The sequence below is a fragment of the Rhagoletis pomonella genome, unplaced genomic scaffold (genome assembly GCF_013731165.1).
Source record: "Rhagoletis pomonella isolate Grant_MI unplaced genomic scaffold, Rhpom_1.0 Rhpom_scaffold_00006, whole genome shotgun sequence".
Taxonomy (NCBI): Eukaryota; Metazoa; Arthropoda; class Insecta; order Diptera; family Tephritidae; genus Rhagoletis; species Rhagoletis pomonella.
The window spans coordinates 62,008,675-62,027,036 of NW_023458560.1; the positions used below are offsets into that span (position 1 = coordinate 62,008,675).

The window sequence follows — 18,362 nt, forward strand, 5'->3', positions numbered from 1 at the left end:
ACGAATACACAGAAGCGCGAATTCCACTTATAGTATTTTCTTTAATACTCGTTTTCCATTAGTTCGCTCTCATGTAAAAGGTGGCAGAAGAAAGTTTAAAGCGATATCTTAAAATTAAAGACATATATATAGTTACTATGTATGTACACGTTAACGGTCACTACTCGCCAGGCAATAGCAAACCTTCGAGTACGCAATATTTTATGGCAGGCTTCTGCTGATTGAAAATCCGCACTGAACGGTAAACAAACGCATTGGCATAACGAAGTCGATTTTCCTTCCACTATGATTATTATTAAGCTACGAAATTTATATTTTATCTATGTGTCTATTTATACAAATAATAATACTTCTGCACACATTATTTATTTACAATACTAAGATGACTATGAAGAACGAAAGCCTCATTTAAAATCGATTAAAATCTGAACTAGTTTATAATAAATACTATATAGTATACTGCCTTATACATTTCATATAAAATAAACTATGATATGCTCCGTTACCGCCACTTAGCGCTGACACGCTTAGTACCAGGAATGATAGAATGGCTGTGGCACAGCCGGATAGTTCATCTTTGGTGGCGAGCTGAATCCTGCACTGCCGAAATTCTGCTGCATGAAGTGGGACGAGCTGCCAGCCGCTGTCGTGGAACCCATACTGCCGGCCGGCGTCGAACCGTGATGGAAACCCAAATGTGATGAGGCATATTGCGCGGCAGCAGCGACATGATGATGGGCATGCGGGTGCGCGTGGAAAGATTGCGGCGCCGGTGGTGCGCATTGCGAGTGATTATGCGTAAAGTCACGCTGATGATGGAACATCATATGCGCCGCCGCTGCCGACGCCTCGTTCACATGTGATGAACTCGAGTTCAACGAGTCCTCTGGTGAGAGTGGTGCTGTGGGACGTGTTGCTGCACCGCCGAGGTTAGCAGCATTCGAAGACGAATGTTGTTGTGTCATTGATGCATTCCAGCTGGAATAGAGATGCTGCATTTGCTGCGACTCTGCCTTTAATGTGCCTTGCAATTCCTCAACAGCGGACGCCGCATGGCCAGCAATATTGCCGCTAACATTGTGCTGTTCGTTGCCATTGACGGTTGTTAAGCTATTGGGGGTGGGCGGTAGCTGTATGCCATTGCTATTACCGTTAGCGCCGAAAGCTGGTGATACCGATGCATTGGGACTCTCATCGCGTGACATCGCTTGCGCTGGCCCCGTCGCAGCTTCTGTTGTGATGTAAGATAGATGGTGCGTGCTATTGCTTTGACACGAGTTCATTTGGTTGTCGTTGTTATTGTTACTGTTGGAGCGCATTAACGGCGAGATCGATTGGTATTGTGCATGCAGCGATCCGCCTATTTCCACGCCGTGCTGCGCGCTGGCGCTCGCAGATGCAACAGTCGCACCGGCAGCGCCTAGTAAATTATGCGGCGGCAAATTATAAGCGGAAGCGTAAAATTGATGTGGCGGTGTCATCGAAGTAGTACCCGCAGCCGTTGCTGCGGCCGTGCTCGGCGATGAATTTGCCGCCGCGGCTGGCGCGGTATGGCCTGCATAGAAATCGTACATTTGCTGCTGATATGCCGCAGCCATTGCCGTGGCTTCCGACGAAATGGCGGGCAACATGCCTGCAGCTGCCGCAGCCGCAGCGTAATTATTCGCCGCCGCAGCGGCAGCAGCAACGGGTGGAAACTGATGGGATACATAACCACCACCGCCGCCGGCGCCACCTGCCATGCCGCTAACACAACCGGCACCGCTCATCGACGACGGCCCAGAGGTGTTTTGTTTGCGCAAGCGCGCACGTCGATTACTAAACCACACCTGTATGCGCGCCTCGGAAAGATTAGTGCGCTGCGCCAGCTCCTCGCGGGTGTAAATATCCGGATATTGCGTGCGTTCGAAGGCGCGCTCCAACTCTTCCAGCTGCAGAGCGGTGAAAGTGGTGCGGCTGCGTCGTTGCTTTCGCTTCAAGGCAATGCCGGGTTCGCTTTCGCAATCGGAAGCTTCCTCATCAGATTGTTTGTGTGAATGTTCGGAGCTGGAGTTGGTCTTTTGGCCATCATCTTCGGCGCCGGGGGCATCACGTCCACGCACCAAGCGGGAAATGGCCGAGACTGAAGGTGCTGTTGTGCGATCGCATATGCCATCACGTATCAGTTTGTCACGTATTTCCCACGAGAATATGCTTGGATTTTGGCGCTTATACTCCTCAATGCGATTCTCAATTTCTGGTGTTGCGATGCGCGGCTTAGAACCGCCAATAACACCAGGACGTATGGAACCGGTTTCTTGGTAACGATTGAGAATTTTCGAAACACAGCCATGTGAGACGCGCAACTGGCGGGATATTACGCACGGACGTATACCTTCGGCAGCCATTTCGACAATCTTTAAGCGTATATTGTTTGGCAGCGGACGTCCGTTAATGAAAACACCACCCAATTGGTTGACGCGTCCTTGGCCCGCATCTGTAAAGGAGAAAAGGGAGAAAATTTTATAACATATTGAACCAACGAAAAGTAGTCGCAAAGTGCAGAGATGGTATTCCGTAGAATTGGAAAAAGCCTCGAAAATCTCGCAAGTCTGGAAACTTTGACTGATATGTTAAGATTCCTTAGAAAAATATTTTTGAGTTTCAAGTTTGCCAGTTCTACGGGTTTAAGGAAATCACCTAATAGTACAAATATGTTGGGAATATGTAGCCTCTTCAGACTATGTTTCCAAAAATAAATACATTTATGGTGCTTTGTTATGCACTGTAAACCGTTTTTCGAACTCACAATGACCCAGCGTGTAATGGCAACTAATTTTCCAATTGCGCGAAACGCCACAGGAGCGGTAGTGGACGTTGTGCCGCCGAGTATAGCAAATAGCCTAAAGTCAGGTAAAATACGTCGATGTCAAGCGGACTTTTAGCAATGCGCGCGCGCGCCTTCACTCAGCTATTTCGGCTAACTTACAGCGTTGACATTTTGTTCTTTCACTTTATGCTTGTTATTATTTAGTTTACGACTAACGTAGAAATAGTTAAATAATTTGTTTCTTCCTACTAACTATATAGGTATGCGCACAAACAACAGCCAACAGCAGCAGCTAGCGACAACAATTGACTTCTACGGAAGTCGGAGACGGATAATAATATTGAATAGCGCAAGGTCACATAAATGTCTAAAAATTTGTTATCGACTGTGACTGTTAATGGTGTTAATAGGTGAGACGAAACGCTAAATAGGCGAGTAGATGAGCGAACAAGCGAGCGGGAGAGCGAGAGTATAAAAACGCATATGCTGTTGAACAATCATTATCTAGTAAGCGGTAGAGTAGTAAAGCTCGGAACACTTTGACGACTGCAACTTCACGACGTAACGACAGCGACATCATTTTGTCGACAAATGTCGCCTTGAAGCCAGCTTCTTAAACATTTTGAAGACCTCAGCGACATAGCAAACAGCTGATTTTAAAGTTTGACATTTTGGTATATTTATTTCACAAATTGTGTATTTTTATTTAAGTAAATAAGAAAAACATGAACAATCAAGAATATGTGATTAATTTTGCGACAATTTAATTTTGCAGCACTACATCTACTCATTGTCGCCGGCAAAATTAGAAATAGATTTAATTTGGCGACGTCGACAATTGCAGTCCTGCAGCCAAGATGTCGTGCTGTCGTCAAAATGATTGTGTCCGTAAGAACGTGTGTATTTAAAATTTGACAGATGCTGCTTGTCGCTTGCTGTCGTCAAAGTGTTCCGAGCTTAAGTAAAAATGCTGAGCTGAGGCGATATAAGAGCACATATGTATGAGCACGGTGACCATTAGAGTGGTCCAAAAAATTTTTTGCCGAGATAAGGTTTGGGGCACCTTCCCAAATATTTTTTTCTCTTTCCGAAAGAGGTGCTGATACCAAACTTTACGTTTCTAAGTATAAATTTAGAGGATGCTCATATTTTATTCTAGAAATATTGTTTACATATATTAATCAAACAAATGGTTACGAAACCTAAGAACATTTCAAAACTAAATTGTCATGGCAACAGTAGCTTTTTATAAAAATCAACCATATTTTTTAAAATTTCACAGCGTACCAGTAGCGCATTTCAAGATCAATGAGCACCCTGTATTGGTTGCAGTAGAAAATTGAAAGTTGGTATAGATAGAACAAATATCAAAAGGAAAAAAACTAAGGGGGTGCCCCGTTTTCTAGGGTGACATTTTTTCCCCTCATATAAAAATTGAACCACTCTAGTTACCATCCGTCTTGTATTGTAACCAACAGTCCTCTTTTTTTAGTAAATTGTCCTGGTAGTTTATTTATTTTATGGGTTAAGTGAAATTACCTGCATTTATCTTTTTAATAACATAGTACCTCAACTTAAGTAACTGTCAGGCCCCGCCCCCCTCCCCCGCAGTCGTTCAGAGACTCCTCGAGTGGGATGTATACTTAAAACTCTTGGAATGCTTTTTATACCTTTCATGAGCATGAAATGGTATTATAACTTTGGTCCGATGTTTGTAAGTACCAGAACAAAAAGAGATAGACCCATGAAAATGTATACTTATATGATCAGAACGTCGAGCTGAGTTTATTTAGCCATGTCCGTCTGTCTGTCTGTTTGTATGCAATCTAGTCTCTCAGTTTTCGAGATATCCGGATGAAATTTGGTAGGTGGGTGTATTTTTATAATGTATTAATCATTTGTCGGAACCGGAAGAATCGGACCACTATAACATATAGCTCCCATACAACTGATTGTTCAGATATGAGATTTTTCATTATAACTTCTCCATTTATGCAGCTACGAACATGAAATTTTGCAATACTTGCACCCATTATCAACAGAATACTTATAGTGAAAATTACAAAGATCGGGTCACTATAACCTATAGCTCCCATACAACGGATTGTTCAGATATAAAATTTTGCGTTATAACTCCTCCATTTATATAGCTAGGAACATGAAATTCCGCACTGTTTTCAATAATTATCTACAGAAAACTTACAGTGAAAATTAAAAAGATCGGGTAACTATAACCTATAGCTCCCATACAACTGATTGTTCAGATATGAGATTTTTCGTTATAATTCATCCATTTATGTAGCTAGGACCATGAAATTTCGCGCTGTTTTCACTCATTATCAACAGAAGACTTACAGCGAAAGTAACAAAGATCGGGTCACTATAACCTGCAGCCCCCATACAACTGATTGTTCAGATATGAGGTCTTTTATCATAACTCCTCCATTTATGCAGCTAGGAACATGAAATTTCGCACCATTTTCACTCATTATTAACAGAATACTTACAGTGAAAATAACAAGGATCGGATGACTACAACATATATCTTCCATACATCTGATTGTTCAGATATGGGATTTTACTGTAAAACTTCTTTATTTGAACAGCTAAAACCGATAAATTTCGTAAGATATTTTATAAATAATAATACAAAGTCTACTGAGAAAATCGTCAAAATCTATGCTGTATAAGCTTTATCTCCTATAGCACTGATTGTTCAGATACCAGTTTTTGCGATATATCTCCTTTATGTAGGAAACTAAACCCAATAAATTGTGTTACCGGTTTACATACCGATCACATAGCGGTGAAAATCACTTAGATTGGTGTCATATAAAGTATATCTTCCATACCTCTGATTGTTTAGATGCGATTTTTTATATAAGTATGTAACTCCTCTATCGATGTATGCAGATGTATTCAAAAGCAGTAATCTGTCAAAGTAAAATTTGCAGATATTCATGAAAGGTATGAAGCCTTCGGCATAGCCGAAGACAGCGCTGCTCTTACTTGTTTATCTTTGGAATACATCGGCTGCTGTGGTTGACTAGTTAGAGATGCGTACTATAATTCCGTAGAGCCTGGGTTTAATCCCTGGTCGGGGCAACAGCTAAATAAGAAAAAGTTTTTTCTAAAAGAGGTCGACCCTCGGCAGGCAATAGCGTATCTCCGAGTGTATAAGCGTTCAAATATGATTAAAAAATCGTATTTTTGGCAATGTTTTAGAAGCTCAAGCGAAGAAACAAAAGGTTACTTAGACTTAAATTAAAGCTTGAACCTTCGATTACAATCCCAGAAAACATCATCCCTGCACCTTGACCTGAAGATCATTTATGCATATTGCGTCGGCCCAACTAAGCAATAGTCAGACCAATACTACTCAATGGTGCTTTGGTGTGGTGGAATACCGCGATAAAGTCCTCCTACCTGGGGCTAATGGAGAAGGTTCAGCGTCTCGCTGGGCTGTGCATCACGGCAGCGTTCGGGTCTACTCCCCTGAGTCCTCAAGCGCCTATTGACCTAATCGCGAAAAATCGTGCAGCTGCAATTATATTGACGGCCATAGGGAATTCAATTAGAGAAACATTTGCACAGCACAATTGATGCGAGAAGCTCTGGCAGCACAGCTTGTATGGCACCTTGCTTTAATTGGGATCGAATTTATCGCACCACGATTGAGGAGGAGGCGCAAGAGAATGCAACCCTAGTTCCCTAAAAAGTTTCGCGGACGACTCTTGGTATGGTAACCAGAGTGGGTGTCGAGGTATAGTGTCAGGAACTGAACGTCGGGCGGGCAGTAAGGTTACTTTGACCAGCGCAGGTTTTCGTTATGAGGATAGCACCAAAGACAGCCTATACGGAAAGGAAAAGCAGCTCAGGAGTAAACGTATACTTAGATATAAAGCGTAATAGGAGCTGCCAATCTGAATCGCGGCGGCACCATATATAGCAAAAGAACGATGTTGCTGGCGTACGCAGATGATATCGACATCGTCGGTCTGAAACAAAGGGACGTAACCCCAGCGTTTCCCAGTTTAGAAAAAGAAGCCAAAGAGGTTGGTCTAGCGGTGATTGAAGACAAGACAAAGTACCTCCTGGCAACATGTAAAGAGTCCATGCGTTCCGGGACAGCAATAACTTTGAAGTAGTGAAGGACTTTGTCTACCTAGGTTCCTGTTCGTTTAGACGACGGGTATAGGAGAAGATGGACTGACGAACTGTATGAGCTTTTTACGAACATAGTTAAGCGCATAAAAATATATCGATTGAGGAGGAAGGACCGAGTGCAGTAGGACCTGTCTGTACTCGGTATGAGCAACTGGCGCAAATCCGCACAGGAGAAAGGCAATTGGAGAAGCTTTTTGGTCTCGGCCCAGACCGACAAACGGTTGTAGTGCCAAATAAGAAGGAGAGGAATTAGATATAATATAGTATTTAATCTTAAAACGTCCTTCGCAGCCGGAAGATCATTGACAGGTTGGCCGCAAACAGAACGAATAGAGGATAATGAAAAAGCAGATGAGACTGCCAAGGGCGCTGGGCAAGTCTGCCTCCCGAACGGATGCCCTACATTCAAAGCTTACATCAACACTTGTGTAATGAAAAAGACGACAGTATGATTAGGCAGTTCGGGGCTAGATGGAATGCAAAACTGCAAACATAATGGACGAAAACAGGGAAACTAACTATACTCGTTTCTTGTTACGGCTCTCAAGGAAAGGAAGGATTGCAGAGCGGCTAACGGATAGCTTACGGGGCATATCTATCCTGGTGGCTGGTCATGCACAAAGAATGGGTATCAGTGTTGCCACACATGAGTTTTTCCTACCAAAACTGGTAGGTTTTCTTTTTCATTTGGTAGATTGGTAGACTTGATTGGATTTTGGTAGGTTCCGTAATAGCTATTTGCGAATAATAGAGAATATGTATCTCCGAACATTTTAGCAACCTTTTTCACACGAATATTTCACCGGTGCGTTCGTATAACAGCGGCCGCAAGCATGTAAATATACCCGATTCCTAAGCACAAACGTATACCCCTATTATTGCCAATATACAATATGAACATCTATGTATACTTTATTGGTTAGATTGCAGAAAAGTCTGCCAATGGGCTCGTATCCAACCTATAGGGAGGTCTTGGCAATCGAAGTCTGTGTTCGTGAATGTCCTCGTATAAGGAAAATGAGGCCAGAATTTATTTTATATTTATTATATCGGATATTCTTATAGAGTTAAAGGCCTTAGAGTCTTTTAAAACGGAATCAAGGCTTGTGAACTGTTGAACCACCTGGGAGCCTACAATAGCTTAACGCAGTGGTGGGTTCCGGGACATGAAAGGTTTAAAGGCAGCTTGTTTTCTGACGGCGAAAAATGACGCGTGAAAAAAATTTACGAAAAAAGGCGCTTGAAGAAACTTCGGTGAAGAAAGACGCATAAACATGAATTCAACATCATTCCGGAAAAACTCTTTGGGGCATTCGTTTACTGTTACTCGCAAACATAGTTGACCGCAGAGTCTTTCTTCGCCGAAGTTTGTTTACGCTTCTTTTTTCGCGGTCAACTTTTGAGCTCGCGTCTTTATTCGTATCTAGTGACGATATGTATGTGTAAAGAGACATACATTTGGATAACTCTGTACAGTAAAATGAATTGTTATACGCAGTTAATTTGTTTTTATTTTACTAGCTGTGTTTTAGTTTTACTAAATCTTATGTTATCTATACTTTTAATAAACTTCACATTAAAAAAAATATTAAAAACTAAAAAAAATGTTTGTTAGGATTTTGTCGGTTATGGCAGGAAATTTCGGTAGAAAAAAAAAATTTGTCTGTGGCAACACTGATGGGTATCACTATCGTGAAAAGGTGCAGGAAGTGTCGTAAGCGGGAGAGCAGCCAATCTTAGAGCATCTTCTATGCCGACGTCCGGTAGTGCGAAAAATCTACTAAAATGCTTAGAAACCTATCAATTCGGCAAGTTGAAAGACATCTCAAAAGTTGAGCGGAAATTACTACTGAAATTCGTAATTCCTTTCTCTTCTACTAGTTCTACTTTAACGCCTCAAATCGAACTCCGACTGACAACGCTAGGGACCTACCGATCTATGTCTGGCTTAACACCGGCCGAATTGGCCTAAACTAACCTACTCTATAGGCCTTGGAAACCGCTCACACCATTTCAAAAAATAGTCCAGGAATGCAAGTTGAGCCTGAACTCCGTTACAAGGTGTAATGGGCTTTAACTTGTATGGGTGCCAGGACACTACGGGGTTCAAGGAAACGAACTGGCTGACGAATTGGCGAACTGCGGTTCTGCGGAGCGTCCAATTGGAGCGGAGCCAATTTTAGGGAACGATCGGGTACATCAAGGATCTGATAAACAAAACTCATGATAGCCGTTGGTGTGGTATTGACACATGCAAAACAATCCATGGGAACGTCGGATGGTCACCATAGGCATCACCGACGATCCACTGTGTACATCTGGTTTGGTTAATGAGGATAGTACAGAACGTTTTCTCTGCCACTGTCCGGCCTTCGCCAGATATAAATGGTAAATATTTGAGACGGATGTATTGAGAACGGACGAGATACATTCTCTTTCTTTCAATAAACTTCTAAGATTCATAAAGAGGCCTGGTAAGTTTGCAGAGGAGCAATAAACTTCCACCCCACCTATATATCCCTTTCTTCTAAATCCTGTCCCTAGGCCTTATGTACAATGGGCAATACTGCCTGCGTGTTTGGAAATAGTTGTTTTTCTTGGTTTTACCGGACACCCTCAATTCCATTCCATTTAATTGAACCTAATCTAGGCTTACAACCTTTCAAGATCCAATTGGTGCATCATTTGCGCCGTGCGATCGATCGGTCAATGGGTACAAAATCAATTGAAAGTCAACGCACTTGTTTTATTGAAGTATTCTGTTTGTGGAGGAGGCTTATTTTTGGATCTATGCAGATATCAATAAAGAAAATTGTTGCGCTTCGAGCAAATGGAATCCTTCAGAAATTCGCGCGGCAAACCGAAAACATTGGACGCCTCGGGAGACGGGGTATTTTCGAAATACGAAGAAATTAACGAAAAATGAATTTCCAGAATGCGACACATCCAAGCCAGTAGGGGCGCCCACATGCCCGAAATTATATTCTAACACTAACGGCACGAAATTATCTTTCTAATGAAGTAAATTTTTAGTTTGAAATTATGTATGTAATTATTATTTTAATTAAATTTAAAAGTTCTATGCTTTGAAAAAAAAAAAAATTATTACGTAATGCTAGATTTCCACTAGGCATTAAATTTGAAAAATTGTCATTTTATTGCTTTTGTCATTTCAAATGTAAAATTGGTATATTTCCTCAAAACTACCAAAAGTTTCGAAATTTTTGAAACTTTTTCTCGATTATTTATGTATCAAAATTTGTATAAAACAACTTTTCTTACTTTACTAACCTTGCATGGTGGCGTATCCATTGAAGAAGGGTCTGTGCATTGCGGCAGCAAATGCGGTTACTGTCATTGTTTTTTAGCTTCCAGATTTCTTTTGTATTCCAATAAACTTAAAGGTTGTTCCTTTACAAATTGGCGCGAACACACCACCAATTAATTTTTTTTTTTTAATGTTTTTCGATCTTTTTTTTCGCACTTTTATTTACACAAATCAATCCAATCTGCCCTTTAAGTAAAGTTTTGTTTAATTTGTCTGCGAAAAATACACAGTACACACACACTGTAGTTTAATATAAATATTTATTTAGTTTTTTTTTTTTGTTATTTTCTTTTTTCTACTGTCAATCATGCACCACAACAAGTTTTAGATCAAACCAAACTGCATTAGATGTCATTGGTTTGACGGGCGAATAACAATTGCAAATTTCCGAAACGAACTCAATTCGTTGCGTATGTTGTGTTGCCCGTTTCGTTGCAACTTCATAACTGACTAACTAGTCGATCTTTTGCCAAGATCATCGACTCTCCGCGCAGGTTGCTGGTTGCTGGAGTACCCGGCGGACTGGCCTGCTTATGCATATGCCGAAGACCAATTTCTTTGAGCCAAACAACAACAACAACAATGGCAACAACACACAAACCGGTAACAGGCAAACACTAGCGCTTGCGGTGCCAGCGGTGCGGTGGTGGCTTCAGTGGGAGCTACACATTAGGTAGTGTAGGCAGGCGAATAGTTTCTTTCAAGATGCCCGCCATTGCTGTCAGAATGCAGGAGCGCTGCGGGAAGAAGTGGTGGTGCAGGTAGGTATATATGTAAATATAAAAATGGAAATAAGAGTCATCGTATCGTAACGTCGTGGTGCTCGTATCAGCACTGTGTCAGAGCTACAACTGGTAGCCAGCCAATCGCAAACGCCGCAAGATTTGCCATCTCTGTTTTCTTTATTTAGAAATAGGCATGAAACTTTAGCTTGTTGTTTGTTTTATAGTTTGGTGAACCACAGCACAGCACAAAGCCACAATGTTTAATTTGTACATACCCTGAAATTAAGTGGGCGTTTTTGAGTTATTTTCGTACAGAAATGTATCGAAAAACACAGACGCACGTGAATAATATGTACCTATTCAAATAACATTTATGCATATTTAATGAGCGTACAAATCTTTAGTTTGTTCAAATTAGACTAAAAATCATTGCTTCGCGAAATGACCGCTTCGAATTGAATGATCGATAAGGGGAGTATTTAGCTAAAAAATTGTATACTTAATTAATTAAACTATCACTATGACAACATGCTACCATGCAGTTAATTATGGGCATGGATGCTTTAGACAATATGGCGTACATTACACCGATAAGGTCCAATCAGTTCTTACATTCAGAACTTCAGTCTTTTCCACAGTTCGTCGATGTGACTTTGCATGCAATGTTAAACGGTTCAACAAAGCATGCCAGTCGTATCTCTTCGGTGCCAACTGACGCCGATTGGAAATACCAAGTGAAGCCAAGTCCTTCTCCACCTGGTCTTTTCAACGCATAGGAGGCCTTTCGTTTCCTCTGCCACCACCAGCGGGTTTAATACGAGTTTAATACTTCAAAAGCTGGAGCGTCGGTGTCTAATCCAACGACGTGGCCAAGCCAGCGCAGCCGCTGTATTTTACTTCGCTGCACTATGTCCAATTCGTTGTAAAGCTCATCATCGTCTGCGATACTTACCGTTGCCGTCACCAAAATCTTTCCCTCGAATACTCCAAGAGCCGCCTCAGCGGATTTTGTCATTGTCCAAGCTTATGCGCCATATACCAGCACGGACATTATTAGTGACTTGTATAGTGTGACTTTCGTACGTCGAGAGCGGTCAGTCCAAAGTAGCATTTGTTGGCAAGAGTGATTCTCCGATGGACATTATTATCGGTGTTAATGCTAGTTCCCGAGTAAACGAAATTCTCTACTCTCTCGAAACTGTAGTGGTCAACAGTGACGCGGGTACCAAGGCGCTAATGCGCTGACTGTTTGTTTGACAACAGGACATACTCTCTCGTTCTCGTTTACAACCAGAACCATTCGGCTTGCTTGATTATCCAACTTGCAAAAAGCAGAACAGACTTCGCGGTTTTTGTTACCGATGATGTCCATGTCATCGGCATACGCCGAGCGGTTCAGTTCTGAGCCCCTTTTTATCTTCTCCAACATCAGATTAAAGAAACTACACGAAAAGGAGTAACCCTGTCTGAACCCGCGAACGGCTCGCAGAGGTCTTTCCCAATTATGCCCGAGCTGGTGGTATTGCTCAACGGTATTTTACACGGCCGTATCAGTGTGGTGGGAATTCCAAATTCAGAATAGGCAACTCCTTTTAGTGATGTCGAATGCGGCTTTGAAGTTGACAAATAGATGGTGAGCGTCGATCTTTTTGTCGGGGGTCTTTTCCAAAATTTGGCGTATTGTGAATACCTGATTTTTGGTGGATTTTCCAGGTCTAAAGCCACACTGATAAGTCCAATCAGTTCGTTGACGGTGGGCTTCAGTCTTTCACGCAATACACTCGATAAAAGCTCATAACCTATGCTTAGAAGGCTGATCCCGCGGTAGTTGGCGAGTACGGCTGGAAAGGCTTTCTTGTGGATTGAGTAGAGGACACTTAAATTTCAGTCGCGTTGATAAATGCACCTTATCGGCTCCTCGCCACCGTACTTGAATAGCTCGGCTGGCGGGCCATCAGCTCCAGCAGCTTTGTTGTTTTTCAGGCGCGAAATTGCTATTCGTACCTCGTGATAGTCAGGCGTTGGGACGTCGGGTCCATCGTTATCGACTTGGGGCTCGTCTTCTCCACTACTTTCACTGCTTCTGCCATTCAATTAGGTGGAAAAGTGTTCCCTCCATAATATAAGTACGCTCTGAACATCGTTCACTAGGTTGCCGCGGTTGTTCTTACAGGAGTTTGCCACGGTCTTGGAACTTTCCGTAAGTCCCTAAATCTCTGGTAAAATTTTCAAACGTTTTCTCTGTCGGCCATCATTTCAAGCTTTTCGGACTCCCGTATTTCGGACCCCCACCCTCTTATTACGGCAAATATGTACGTATAGCTTCCCTCTTCAGTTCCCTATATCGGTCCACATAGAACGCGTTCCGCCCGATCGCAGCTTGACCTTAGGCGATATCTTTTTTCTCTGCGGCTTCGTGAAACTTCTCATCGTACCAGTTGTTCTTTTGGGCTCGCTTAAAGCCGACTACTTCTTCCGCGGAGATATGTAATGAGTGGGTAATGTGGCTCCACTGCTCGCATATGTCGGTTTGTTGAAGAGTGCTCTCTGACAACAGGTATGAGAGGCAAGTAGCAAATATATTGCTTGTGTGTTGTGATTGCAGCTTTTCGAAGTTGAGCTTTGAATGCATCGTTAGACATACATTTTTGGATGCACAGAGGCGGGTGCGAATCTTGGCTGCAACAAGAAAGTGGTCCCGAGTAGATGTTTGGGCCTTGGAGTGTATGTACGTCTAAAACACTGGAAGCTCGCTTTCCCCTTTTTTGTTTTGGAGACAGCCACGTAGCTAGTTGGATATTTTATGATTGAACCTTGTACTGCATACAACGATGTTTCGGACGTCCGCCTCAGTTCGTTATCGAACATTTCGTCATGGAGGCTGAATTTTCCGACGGTGATTACAAAGATATTTTCCTTGTTCACCCTGGCATTGAAGTCGCCAAATACGATTTCGATATCATGGTGTAGGCAGCGGCATGCGGACCGTACCGACTATCGGCGAGGTTGGGGCCCCTAAATAGCACAGTCGTGAATGGCGCCTTTTGAGAAGCAGCATCGCCGGCCTTACCTCGGGCTTCGCGAACCTCTGTACGGGTCTAACATACTCCTGCTCCGTGATTCGTGTGAACAGGACATCACTAGTTAACAATAAATTCTACCTGTAACATTTTATCATCATTACTTATGTAAAATTTTTCGCTGATCCGAATATGAAGTCAAAATATAAAAAAAAACAAGTAAGAGCAGCGCTGTCTTCGGCTATGCCGAAGGCTTCATACCTTTCATGAACATCTGCAAATTTTACTTTGACAGATTACTGCTTTTGAATACATCTGCATACATCGATAGAGGAGTTACATACTTATATAAAAAATCGCATCTAAACAATCAGAGGTATGGAAGATATACTTTATATGGCACCAATCTAAGTGATTCTCACTGCTATGTGATCGGTATGTAAACCGGTAACACAATTTATTGGGTTTAGTTTCCTACATAAAGGAGATATATCGCAAAAACTGGTATCTGAACAATCAGTGCTATAGGAGATAAAGCTTATACAGCATAGATTTTGACGATTTTCTCAGTAGACTTTGTATTATTATTTATAAAATATCTTACGAAATTTATCGGTTTTAGCTGTTCAAATAAAGGAGTTTTACAGTAAAATCCCATATCTGAACAATCAGATGTATGGAAGATATATGTTGTAGTCATCCGATCCTTGTTATTTTCACTGTAAGTATTCTGTTAATAATGAGTGATAATGGTGCGAAATTTCATGTTCCTAGCTGCATAAATGGAGGAGTTATGATAAAAGACCTCATATCTGAACAATCAGTTGTATGGGGGCTGCAGGTTATAGTGACCCGATCTTTGTTATTTTCGCTGTAAGTCTTCTGTTGATAATGAGTGAAAACAGCGCGAAATTTCATGGTCCTAGCTACATAAATGGATGAATTATAACGAAAAATCTCATATCTGAACAATCAGTTGTATGGGAGCTATAGGTTATAGTGACCCGATCTTTGTAATTTTCACTGTAAGTATTCTGTTGATAATGGGTCCAAGTATTGCAAAATTTCATGTTCGTAGCTGCATAAATGGAGAAGTTATAATGAAAAATCTCATATCTGAACAATCAGTTGTATGGGAGCTATATGTTATAGTAGTCCGATTCTTCCGGTTCCGACAAATGATTAATACATTATAAAAATACACCCACCTACCAAATTTGATCCGGATATCTCGAAAACTGAGAGACTAGATTGCATACAAACAGACGGACAGACGGACAGACGGACATGGCTAAATCAACTCAGCTCGACGTTCTGATCATATAAGTATACATTTTCATGGGTCTATCTCTTTTTGTTCTGGTACTTACAAACATCGGACCAAAGTTATAATACCATTTCATGCTCATGAAAGGTATAACTAGTACAGTTTTCGAGATCTGATCCAAAGTACACTAACTTAATAGCAATTTTTCTTGGATATAGTTGGCAAATCTCAAATTTTCGTTTTACACTAGTGAAGCATATTAGATTTGCTATCATCAAGTCAACGACATTTTCCAGCCGGACTTGGGGCTATTCATTGATTTATCGACAATTTGGCTATATCTCGAGAATTGTTCAATCCTCTTAAGATTTGATTTCATATTTGATATAAAGGGAAAATATTAGAAGTAAAGTCCTCTCTCGTCATACCCGTACTGGCATATGGCGCAGAAGTATAATCAATGACAACCTTCGATGAGGCGGCCCTTGGAGTATTCGAGAGAAAGATTTTGCGGAAGATTTACGTGCCTTTACGCGTTGGCGACAGCGAGTACCACATACAACGGAACGATGAACTGTATGCGCTCTACAACGCCGGGGACATAGTGCAGCGAGGTAATATACAGCGGCTCCGCTGGCTTGGCCATGTCGTTCGAATAGACACCGACTCTCCAGCTTTGGAAGTATTCAACTCGGACTCCCTGGTGGTAGCAGAGGAAGAAGGTGGCCGCTTGGCTTCACTTGGCATTACCAATTGGCGTCAGTTGGCACAGAAGAGAAACGACTGGTGTGCTCTTTGGACTCTGACAAAATCGCTATCGACAAAAGAAGCTAGCTGCCAGAATCATGCTTAGGTCTACAACCATGTCTGACCCGCGCACCCAGGCAGAACATGAGCACGTTAGTGAGATTCTCGCTGAAATAAATTGGGCGAAGACTGTCCTGTTCGATTACCACAAGCAGAAGGGAAAGACTACTGGACAGCATAATAGATCTGTGGAAACTATGCCCTATAACAAAGAAAGAGCGCAATGTTTCCAAGGCAATATTAGAGTTATAAATAGCGGTGGAGGTTTCAGGATCAGCTGAACTCTACAAAAAGGCGGTGGACAGTATTGGTGAGGTCTACCCTGATGTGAAGGTGAGTGGTAAGTATTGTCATAGCGGGAAGACCAAGGACATGCATCTTGATAAGTACCACACTCCGAGTGTATTTCTGTCATGAAAAACAGCTGCTCATAAAAATACAATCGCCATTCGAAGTCGGCGTAAAACTATAGGTCACTCCCTTTTGTGCAATAACATCCACATGTGCATTAGGGTGGTCCTTAAATGTAGGAAGCAAATTTTTCCATCATTTTTACCCCTACGGAGACTCAAAAAATTGAAATAAATCTTTTTCATCTGATACCCAAAATCGATACTACTACATATAGTCGAAGATATCACATATAAATTTTGGCCCGATTGAAGCTGGTTAAGGCGTGGCGCACAGGGTACCAATTTCAGAATACCCTATGAAGACGTCTTAACCGACTCCAATCGGGACCAAAATTTATACATGTGTGATATCTTCCACTTCAGTAGTTTCGATTTTGGGTATTAAATGAAAAAAAATTTAAATTTTTTGAGTCTCCATAGAGTCATCTGGCTTTTGACCGCTTTGTGACACGCCTTAATCGTCTCCAATCAGGACCAAAATTTAAATGTGATATCTGAGGCCGTGGTATTACCGATTGAGGGGGTGAGACTGAAGAAAATCGTTCATTTGATTTTTTAAGGACCCCTTTAAATAGTGCTTATTACTTATTGTCCTGCTATGCTATCATAAATAAGTAGATATATAAATTTGATCTTATCTGATCACTTGTTGCTTTATAAAAACCTAATTCGTATGCAAATTTTACAAAATATATAAAACCAGCAGTAGATATATACATACATACTTGTTTGCTATAATGTATTCACATATTTTTATACATTTATATATACATATATATGGATGTATGGTTGTATATACATACATACATATATAGGTGCCTGTACACATTAAAGGTGCGTACCTTCACGCATATCCTTTTCACGCTTTCCACCTACTTCTACGTAACCAGTCATTAGGTCAATGGTTAACATGTTAGAATGACGAAGCGTGTGAATTTGATTAATTATGAAATTTCACGCAACAACTGGTCCATTGTGTGGTTTCCAGTTAAAATAAAAAAGAACTAAAAACAATCGGAATAAAGGAAAAAATCGTCCAAGAAGCATATAAGCATTGCGTACACACAACCAAGGGCCAGGCACGTACTTAAGCTAAGCAACATATTGAGGAGACTCAATTAATAATAAAGAATAATATCTATTAACTTTGACGCCACCGCGGAAATTAAGAAAACAACTAAAATAGAAAATAAGAAAAAAATAATAATGTGTGAAAAATGATTAGCACGTAAATACTTTTGTGGCATGAAGAAATGTAAAAGAAAGAAAACTTGTAAATTTAAGTAAAGGCATTAAATATTCATCTGATAAAAATCATAACTCGCCCCATAGATTAGATTTTTGTTTTACTTACAACCAACCGATGCCGATATCCCTAAAATATCAATGTTTGTTAATAGAACATGGCTTTCAAAAATTTCCGTTTTAATTTTAAACATAAAAATGTAAATTAAGAAAATCTTAATACATTCTCCAATTTTCTTGAAAAATGCAGCGTTTCAAAGAAACATATTTAAATTTAACGATAGGCTTGTTTTCTGACGCGAAATATTTGCTTATTTTTGCGTCAATTTTGTGGCTTAAGTGTTCTAGCAACTTAAGTTTTGCATATGTACATTAGGGTGCCCATCGAAATTTTTTATTTTTTTTTAAATTTCAAGACCCTACCCCTAATTGTCTTAATTAAAGGCCTATTAATCTTCTTCTCACAACATGTTCGATTTTTAAAATTGAATGAAAACAGGTCATTCAAGAAGTGATAAGTCTACAAAATCGTACTTTCTGTCCTAAAATGACACGTCGCGACCTTTAAATGGTTTTTAAAA

General features: G+C 41.0%; 1 protein-coding gene across 1 annotated transcript; it reads right to left on the bottom strand.

The window, feature by feature from the left end:
• Window positions 1-467: 467 nt before the first annotated feature.
• Window positions 468-10,334, bottom strand: LOC118741730 (segmentation protein paired). The gene is made up of 2 exons (XM_036473699.1): window positions 10,268-10,334; window positions 468-2,476 (listed from the first exon to the last, which is right to left on the bottom strand). The coding sequence occupies exons 1-2, from the start codon at window positions 10,332-10,334 to the stop codon at window positions 528-530; spliced, it is 2,016 nt and encodes a 671-aa protein (XP_036329592.1). The 3' UTR covers window positions 468-527.
• Between the last annotated feature and the right edge of the window lie 8,028 nt (window positions 10,335-18,362).